The sequence below is a fragment of the Salmo trutta genome, chromosome 8, assembly GCF_901001165.1.
Source record: "Salmo trutta chromosome 8, fSalTru1.1, whole genome shotgun sequence".
Taxonomy (NCBI): domain Eukaryota; kingdom Metazoa; phylum Chordata; class Actinopteri; order Salmoniformes; family Salmonidae; genus Salmo; species Salmo trutta.
In genome coordinates this window covers 17,430,520-17,440,665 of record NC_042964.1, presented here as the reverse complement: position 1 = coordinate 17,440,665, position 10,146 = coordinate 17,430,520, and the positions used below count along the sequence as shown (strand labels likewise).

At 41.2% G+C, this 10,146-nt stretch overlaps 1 protein-coding gene across 1 annotated transcript; it reads right to left on the bottom strand.

The window, feature by feature from the left end:
* Positions 1-4,529: 4,529 nt before the first annotated feature.
* LOC115198330 (immunoglobulin alpha-2 heavy chain-like) lies at positions 4,530-6,327 on the bottom strand. Its single transcript, XM_029760222.1, has 5 exons — positions 5,832-6,327; positions 5,330-5,680; positions 5,091-5,219; positions 4,942-4,991; positions 4,530-4,809 (listed from the first exon to the last, which is right to left on the bottom strand). Exons 1-5 carry the CDS (start codon positions 6,154-6,156, stop codon positions 4,693-4,695), a joined length of 972 nt encoding a protein of 323 aa, XP_029616082.1. The 5' UTR covers positions 6,157-6,327; the 3' UTR covers positions 4,530-4,692.
* Between the last annotated feature and the right edge of the window lie 3,819 nt (positions 6,328-10,146).

Here is a 10,146-nt window from a genome sequence, read left to right as displayed (position 1 = left end):
AACCATCTTGTACTCGCTCCTAGCTTTTCTGGAGCAGGGGTGATTTGTAGTGTGCAACTTGTAAAAAGACATTGAATCACCAGATCTGTGGTCTGATTGGTTAGATCTAGGTGGGGTCTGATTGGTCTATTAAATGTGTTCAGCTGAACATCTGATTTGCTGTTCAGTTGGTCATATGTGGAACAGAAACAGTCCTTCTATGAAGTTTGAATCAGTGTCACTTTGCGAGACAGGACACAAGAAAATACAACCTGAAAATATGATGTTTGGATCAGACCTATGTTGTGAGTAAGGAAACTCAAACCTACTTAGGGACTTTCCTGTCTTCACTTTGACTTTACAGTTCAACTGGATATCATAAGGTGAATGCACCAATTTGTAAGTCGCTCTGGATAAGAGCGTCTGCTAAATGACTTAAATGTAAATGTAAAAACTTCAGGGTACATTTTTTTGACAGTTTAATATATCTAAACGTTAACATATAACATGTGATGAAAATGCACTTGAATGTAACAACAAACTCATAAATTAAGCTGTGATTTTTGATCAGCAACATTTATTCAGTTAAGAGGTCATTTGCATATTTAAGACATTGGAGAAACAATGAAAGCCTACTCAACGAATATTCAAATACATGTTGCTTTTCTAGGTTACAAGTAGAGCTATTTCCTATTTTATTTAGCTATTATTTACATCCAAAAAGCTGTTATTTTACCAGTCATCACAAGGCCTTCAAAGTTGTCTCTAATGTATATGGATGTGGTTTCAGTTCAATGTGGTGAGGTTCTTCCCATATCTCTCTCCTGCTGAAGGTACCTAACCTCAGAGTACTCTGCATCCTCTCTGCTGGTTTGGGCTCTCTGTCTTCTGGAGGAGGAGCTTTTGTTGGTGGTGAAACTCACAGCTGCATAGTTTACCACGTCACTGTCTTGGTTCTGTGTGAGAGAGGTGGAGCCATAACAAGACATTATACTGGTCACATCTCCTAGACAAACCCTTTTGAGATGGAGAAAAACGTGATACAACAAAGAGTTTACCTGATTGACTGGTGGGGTTGGTAATCTATCAGTTGCATCTTCAAATTAAAAACAAGAAGAAAATAACTTGTTACGTATACAAGCTATCACACTAAAACAATCAATATGGTTTGGACATTGTAAAAAATGATAGTCAATGAAAAATTCCACAACAGCAAGTATATTACTGTAACTAGTCATATGCAGGACACATGCAAAACAACAGCAAGTATATTAGTATAACTAGTCATATGCAGGAAACATGCAAAACAACAGTAAGCCTGACTCTACTTTCAGGTCCTCTGGTCCTTTCCTTGCATATCCAACATGTCAATAGAATGACGACCATCACAACCACAATGTTTGATATGACCAGCGCAAGAGCAGTGGGAGTCAGGGGGAAATCATACTCTGAAACCAAAGAATTACATTATTTATTATGCTCATTATCTAGCAATACAAGAGTAAATGAATATAGTAATAATCATTTCTTCAGGTAACATGACACAAAAAAAACGAAGTGAAAGAAATTACTATGAATGTCCAGCTTGGTCCCGTTCCCATACAGTATCTCCCCACATGAGGCCACAGCACAGTAGTAAGTCCCAGCATCAGAGAGGCTGAGGTTCCTCTTGGGGAGGTTGTAGACACAGCTCTGTGTAGGAGACCCAGCCTCAGGGCTCTTCTCACACTGATCACTCCTGTCTCCATGGGTGTAAATGATTCCTGGACGGGATTCTCCTGAGCCATGTCTGAACCAATAGACACTGTGTTCTCCTGCACAGTTCTCAGTGTGTATTGTACAGTTCAGAGTCTCCTGGCTGGACTGACTCAGACACAGGTTGCTGGATAAAATTCTTTCTCTTTGAAGTTGTGCCTGATAACAAAGTTAAATAACAGATAAAATGTGATAAAATAACTAATTACAAATATTCAGAGGACATACTGTATGTAAAGTAGTTCCCAATGTCCTCTTGTTTTGTGTCAGAAACGTTGAGGTGAAATGCGTTTTTGCCAGCCAACACAGAGAATTGCCCATCATTGAATTCATTGTGGAATTGTACATCACTCTGGTAATTGGAAGATTTAGCAATGTATTGAAGCACCATGCCATTGGTGAGTTTGTACCACATCATGTAGTTCATGTTCTCACTGGTCATGTGGCAATCAATAGCCACATTGCCTCCTTCTGGAAAGAAACACGCTGAACAATGATTTGTGTTTGAGATGTACCTGAATTTAAATAATAAATGGACCATGTTGAAAACACATGTACCAAATATAGTAAGAACCTGTAATGTATGTTTAACAGTTATAAGATTAGTATATTGAGCTAGATGTTACTTACAAGCTTTCCAGATGAAAAGAAAGATGAAGAGTTGGTTCATCTGGGTTGTTCCTTCAAGTGATGATATTGGCCTGTGTGAAATGCAGTCTCTCTACAGAACAGAAGAGAAAGGAAACTTGCCTTTGCTTTCATTGGTTGATCTCCGGTACGTCTGATCTGGATGGTCAGATTTGATTGGCTGGCCGGTAGGTCATGAATGCAACAAACACTGTGCATTCATGTTGTTGTACAGCTTGAACATGTGTTGCACAACTTTATCACATTGCAAGTCTGAATATGACTGTTTATTTTTATTTTTTAAACTGAATGTGACTAGTGTGGATTTATCCTTTATTATACCTAATACAGATCATACTGTCTACAATACTATGTACTACAGCCGTCCACCTGAGGGCTTGTCCACCTGAACGTATAAGACATAACCACAAGCATCAATGGATCACTTTACTTCATCTGTTGTTCTTGCCATTGTGGTCCATGGGAGTCATACAGTAGTTGTGACCTTGTTGGCCACATTTTATGACCCTGTCATCCTCGAGGGCTTCTATGACCACCACACAGTCACTTCATAACACAGAGAAACATCTACAGAAAACATGATAATAGTCTTTGCTTAGCCAGCAATATCGCATATACATTTTATTCTCCAACGTCTGGACAGATAAAAGCCCTCCCATGATATAAATATGAGGAAACTCATTCTTCTTGTCCCAGATGATGATGATGATGATACTTTACATCACACTTAAAACTGTCATGTGTGTGGGGCAAAGTACTTCAGAAGTCTAGGTCAAATGACCCAATAGAAAGTTCATTGTGGTTTTTCACAGATTTCAGTTGAATATATATGTAGATATCAAGCTGCCTCATGAAAATAGTGGTCTACTGCTGCTAAAATGGGCAACTTGAAGAGCAATTATAGAGTATGTGAAACAACTGACTGACACCACTGAGACATCCTGCTGGAAACCACATAGAGAGAAAGTCAATGAAGAAAGACAGAGAAAGATAGACAGAGAGAGAGAGAAAGAGAGTGTGAGAGTCAGAAAGAGAAAGACAGAGAAAAAAAGAAAGAAAGAAAGAAAGAAAGATAGAAAGAAAGAAAGAGAAAGAGTGAGAGACAGAAAGAGAGAGAGAGAGGGAGAGAGAGAAAGACAGAGAGAGAAAGACAGAGAAAGAAAGAGAGAGAGAGACAGAGAGATGTTCGGTCGGTCCTGTGCAGAAGGCCAGCAGGCCTCACCAAAGTATAGCTAGCTACAACCTTGTGTTTTGTTCATAGCAGACCACAGCCTACCTGTAAATAGGTTGCTGTGTATGTGAGTGCGTGTCTGGCATGAAATCAGTAGGCCTGTAATCAGTAGGCCTGTAATCAATAGGTCTGTCTTAACAAAAAAAACAAAAAAATAACATTACAACAGAATGAGGCCTAACTATAGCCTGTCCTCATTCTGTGGTGGTGGCTGTTGTGCAACTTTCACTATGAGTAGTTCTGTTGCAAGCGGCCTAAATAATTTACCCGAGCATGATATGGAACTGCTAGATTTTGACCTAAACGTTTGTGTAGCACTAAGGGTCTGTTTCACACCAAGGGGTGTGAACAATACAGGGCCCTAAGGGACAAAGTAGAGAGTATTGTGGGTGCAGGTCAGTCTTCCTGTGTTAAATGTCTATAAGAGGTTAGTTTCCATCAGTGGAAAGTTACTGCAACACCTCCACCTTCACCACAAAGCTTTGTAAACAGACCATAATGTCTGAGACAGTTAAGAGCATCCGTCTGTACAACGCGCCATATCATCATAGTATGCATTGAGTTCACCTGATTCAAATTCAAACAGTTGGAAACACTTTATTTTTCTTTACACAATCAACTAGTTTACTGTTGCTTAAATAGGCACAACAAATACAATAAAAATAATAACAATCGGTCGCTGTGCCCTTGAGCAAGGCACTTAACCATAATTGCTCTAGGGGTGCTGTACAATGGTGACCCTGGCTGTGAACCCACTCCCTGTGGGTGTCTCAGGGGGAGTTGGGGTTAGTAAAAAAATAACAGTTCCATTACACACTTGTCTACCAAGACAAATATAAGCACCCCCCTAATTATTATTATTATTATTATTGTTATTATTATTATTATTATTTTTAAAAAAACAAATTTTGTCAGAGAAGCAATGCATTCTATTATTTCAACTTTGAATAACAAAAAAGCTATGACCACTGTTTTCATCACATTTGACTGCTTATGCATTCATAGATAGTTAAGGAAGCTAGAACTAGTTATTAAAGAGGTATCTAGTATAAAAGGATCATTGGTTCATTCATCCAGTTCTACTGTCTGATTCCAGCGTACACCACTGTCTCCATGTGACCTCTCTGTCTTCTAGACCTGTTCTTCTTGTTGCTCAGATTCAGAGCTACGTAATGGAGACTGTTTCCATCCTGGTCCTGTGAAGCACAAAATAGCATTGTTGACATTCAATTATTTTAAATGTAGTTTTTTTTTACCCACAATAGTGAAGTTGGTTAAAGACAGGCTTCACAATAGACTTCAAACAAAATACAATTATTTCTGCTTACCCCTGCATCTGACTGGGTAACTGCAGGACCTCTGGTCTGAGAGACGAGTCCTAAAAAGAATGACACAAAAGATTAGGATACTTCTACTTCTTCCACTGCTGAAACAACAACAAATGGTGACATCAATGTAGCAAAGGATAGTAACTTACCTCTGCACTGCACACATGTTGTGTTGTTCATCTTGTACATGATGCAAACCAGGACAATGATCAAGGTGAACGTGACACCTAATGCTACACCCAGGCAGGACACCAAGACAAGAGGATCTGTTCTATGGTCTGTTGAAATTCAAACAGTAATAGAAGAAACCAGAATAGCAAGTAAGTGTATGTTCTACACAGTAGACTATACAGTAGATATAAACAAAAATATAAGCTGTATCATATACCCTCAATGTCCAGCTTGGTCCCGTTCCCAAACAGTATCTCCCCACATGAGGCCACAGCACAGTAGTAAGTCCCAGCATCAGAGAGGCTGAGGTTCCTCTTGGGGAGGTTGAAGACACAGCTCTGTGTAGGAGACCCAGCCTCAGGGCTCTTCTCACACTGATCACTCCTGTTTCCATGGGTGTAAATGATTCCTGGACAGGATTCTCCTGAGCCATGTCTGAACCAATAGACACTGTGTTCTCCTGCACAGGTCTCAGTGTGTGTTGTACAGTTCAGAGTCACAGAGTCTCCTGGCTGGACGGACTCAGACACAGGCTGCTGGAGCACAGACATGCTGTTGGACTCTGAACCTGAAGAGAGTGAGTAACTAAAGTAAAACTAAGTGGGTGAAAAACATGAAAAGCCATGTATTCATCACTAGCATTTGATGAAGCAGTTGTACAAACATACCAACATAAAGGGCCACACATTTTGAAATTGAATAAGCAAATGTTTAGTTACCTTTGACAATTAAAACAGTTCCCTCTCCAAATGTGAGCTCATAGATGTCTGTAGTGGAACAATAGTATGTAGCTGAGTCCCCTGGCTCTGTCTTGGATATGGTCAAGTTACAGCTGTAGTCTCCTCTCCTCACACCCAAACGCTTAGTCTCAGTAAAGTCCTTATTAAAGTTGTTGGAATAATAACTATCTTGGCCAAAATAAAGAGATGAAGTCATGTGGAGGGGTTCCTGTCCAAAACTCTGCTTGAACCAAATAAACCTGGTCACTGACTCATCTGAACAAAGACAAGTGAGAGTCACAGTTCCTCCCAGCTCAGTAACCATCACAGGGGTTTGTTGGATTATGTTTGGTTTGGTAAAAGCACAAACTGTCAAAGCAAACAAACAAAATGGATCAAAAACAAAAACGTGGATAAACCATTTCTACCCTTTACAGATAGAACATCCTACTTCACTTATCATATTCAAACTACATCCTATAAGTGATTAAAAAAGGAACAAAATGAAAATGTCTTACACTTACCCAAGTTGATGTAAAACATAAATACTTCTCTATTCATCATTGTAACATTAGTCCCTTCTGCACTGTATAGTGTGTGGGTCTGACAGTGGGGCACTTTACATGCACCCTATATATGATGGCACTTTACATGTACCTTTCATGCAGTAGGAGGGAACGCTGAAACGAGAGAGTTTATTGGCTGACTGCAATCTTAGAAGTGTGTCCTCTGGCTTACCATAGTTTGAGCTTCCCGAGAATTACATTTAAGAGATTATAAAGCAATTCAGAGTTACTGGATCAAGGCAATCAATATTGGCTTGATTTTTTAAAATGTATTTTTAACCTTTATTATCTAGGCTAGTCAGTTAAGAACAAATTATCATGTACAATAACGGCCTACAATACTGCTGTTTATTTTCTGAGAGAAATTAAATATTTACTGAAATGATTTCTCTTTTGATGTTTGGACAGGAAACTATATATCTTTAGTGAAATATCTCTAGTGCTGCTCATACAACCAACCCCAACCCAACTAGTAATCCATAATGTGAATTTACCCACCACTGCATAGAAGCTGAATTTCTGGCTCTTGGTTTTCATCATAAGCCCACAACATTAAATACTAATATTAGTTGTTAAAAAAAAGCAAAGAGAAACGACAGTCCATCATTACTTTAAGACATGAAGGTCAGTCAATACGTAACATTTCAAGAACTTTGAAAGTTTCTTCAAGTGCAGTCACAAAAACCATCAAGCTCTATGATGAAACTGGCTCTCATGAGGACCGCCACAGGAAAGGAAGACCCAGAGTTACCTCTGCTGCAGAGGATACGTTCATTAGAGTTACCAGCCTCAGAGAAATTGCAGCGCAAATAAATGCTTGACAGAGTTCAAGTAACAGACACATCTCAACATCAACTGTTCAGAAGAGACCACTGCGTTTTGGTCTCCCTTCAACGACGCTTATGACGGACTGTTTGAAAATAATTCCAGGTGAAGCTGGTTGAGAGAATGCTGGGAGTGTGCAAAGCTGTCATTAAGGCAAAGGGTGGCTACTTGAAGAATCTCAAATATAAAATATATTTTGTTTTGTTTAACACTTTTTTGGTTACTACTAGATTCCATGTGTTATTTCATAGTTTTGATGTCTTCACTATTGTTCTACAATGTAGAAAATAGTAAAAAATAAAGAAAAACCCTTGAATGAGGAGGTGTTCTAAAACCTTTGACCGGTAGTGTATACAGATGAGACGAGTAATGCAAGATATGTAAACATTATTAAAGTGGCAATACTAAAGTGACTAGTGATCCATTTATTAAAGTGGCCAATGATTTCAAGTCTGTATGTAGGCAGCAGCCTCTCTGTGTTAGGGATTGCTGTTTAACAGTCTGATGGCCTTGAGATAGAAGCTGCTTTTCTGTCTCTCGGTCCCAGCTTTGATGCACCTATACTGACCTCGCCTTCTGGATGGTAGCGGAGTGAACATGCAGTGTCTCGGGTGGTTGTTATCCTTGATGATATTTGGCCTTCCTGTGACATTGGGTGCTGTAGGTGTCCTGGAGGGCAGGTAGTTTGCCTGCGGTAATGCGATGTGTACCGTACCACCTTCTGGAGAGCCTTATGGTTGTGGGCGGTGCAGTTGCCGTACTAGGCGGTGATACAGCCCGACAAGATGCTCTCAATTGTGCATCTGTAAAAGTTTGTGAGGGTTTTAGGTGACAAGCCAAATTTTTTCAGCCTCCTGAGGTTGAAGAGGCGTTGTTGCGCCTTCTTTACCATACTGTCTGTGTGGGTGGACCATTTCAGTTTGTCCGTGATGTGTATGCCGAGGAACTTAAAACTTTTCATCTTCTCCACTGTTGTCCCATTGATGTGGATAGGCGGGTGCTCCCTCTGCTGTTTCCTGAAGTCCATGATCATCTCTTTTGTTTTGTTGACGTTGAGTGAAGGGTTGTTTTCCTGACACCACACTCCAAGTGCCCTCACCTCCTCCCTGTAGGCTGTCTCGTCGTTGTTGGTAATCAAGCCTACTACTGGTGTGTCGTCTGCAAACTTGATGATTGAGTTGGAAGCGTGCATGGCCACGCAGTCATGGGTGAACAGGGAGTACAGGAGGGGGCTGAGCACGCACCCATGTGGGGGGCCCAGTGTTGAGGATCAGCGAAGTGGATATGTTGTTCGGCCCGTCAGGAAGTCCAGGACCCAATTGCACAGGCCGGGTTGAGACCCAGGGCCTCAAGCTTAATGATCAGCTTGGAGGGTACTATGGTGTTGACTGCTGACCTATAGTCAATGAACAGCATTTTTACATAGGTATTCCTCTTGTCCAGATGGGATAGGGCAGTGTGCAGTGTGATGGCGATTGCATCGTCTGTGGACCTATTGGGGCATTAAGCAAATTGAAGTTGGTCTAGTGTGGCAGGTAAGACCGAGGTGATATGATCCTTGACTAGCCTCTCAAAGCATTTCTCGATGACAGAGGTGAGTGCTACGGGGCGATAGTAATTTAGTCCAGTTACCTTTGCCTTCTTGGGTACAGGAACAATGGTGGCCATCTTGAAGCATGTGAGGACAGCAGACTGGGATAGGGAGAGATTGAATATGTCTGTAAACACACCAGCCAGCTGGTCTGCGCATGCTCTGAGGATGTGGCTAGGGATGCCATCTGGGCCGGCAGCCTTGCGAGGGTTAACACGTTTAAATGTCAGACTCACGTCGGCCATGGAGAAGGAGAGCCCACAGTCCTTGGTAGCAGGCCGCGTTGGTGGCACTATATTATCCTCAAAGGGGACAAAGAAGGTGTTTAATTTGTCTGGAAGCAAGACGTCGGTGTCCGTGACGTGGCTGGTTTTCCTTTTGTAGTCCGTGATTGTAGACCCTGCCACATACAGTACATCTCGTGTCTGAGCCATTGAATTGTGACTCCACTTTGTCTCTATACTGACATTTCACTTGTTTGATTGCCTTGCAGTGGGAATAACTACACTGTTTGTATTCGGCTATATTCCCAGTCACCTCTCCATGGTTAAATGCGGTGGTTTGTGCTTTCAGTTTTGCCGCCATCTATCCACGGTTTCTGGTTAGGGTAGGTTTTAATAGTCACAGTAGGTACAACATCTCCTATGCACTTCCTTATAAACTCACTCACCGAATCAGTGTATATGTTGATATTATTCTCTGAGGCTACCCGGAACATGTCCCAGTCCGCGTGATCAAAACAATCTTGAAGCGTGGATTCCAATTGGTCAGACCAGCGTTGAATAGTCCTTAGCACGGGTACATCCTGTTTGAGTTTCTGCCTATAGGAAGGGAGGAGCAAAATGGAGTCGTCTTCAGATTTGCCGAAAGGAGGGTGGGGGAGGGACTTGTATGTATCACAGAATTTAGAGTAGCAGTGATCCAGTGAGTGCTACAGTCAATATGCTGATAGAATTTAGGCAGTCTTGTTCTCAAATTTTATTTGTTAGAATCCCCAGCTACAATAAATGCAGCCTCAGGATATATGGTTTCCAGTTTGCATAAAGTCCAGTGAAGTTCTTTGAGGGCCGTCATGGTATCGGCTTTAGGGGGGATATACACGGCTGTGACAATAATGAAAGCAGAATTCCCTTGGGAGATAGTACAGTCGGCATTTGATTGTGAGGAACTGGTCTGGTGTTTACCGTCCAGATGAACAGATGAAGAGAGGTGTGAAAAGAGTCCCCTCACGCCCTCAAGTCACCTAGGCATTTACTCTTACACACAACTATTTTGCCCATTCAATCTTTTGGCAGGTTGACTTGAAATGTGATGAGACATACTGAGAGAGAGA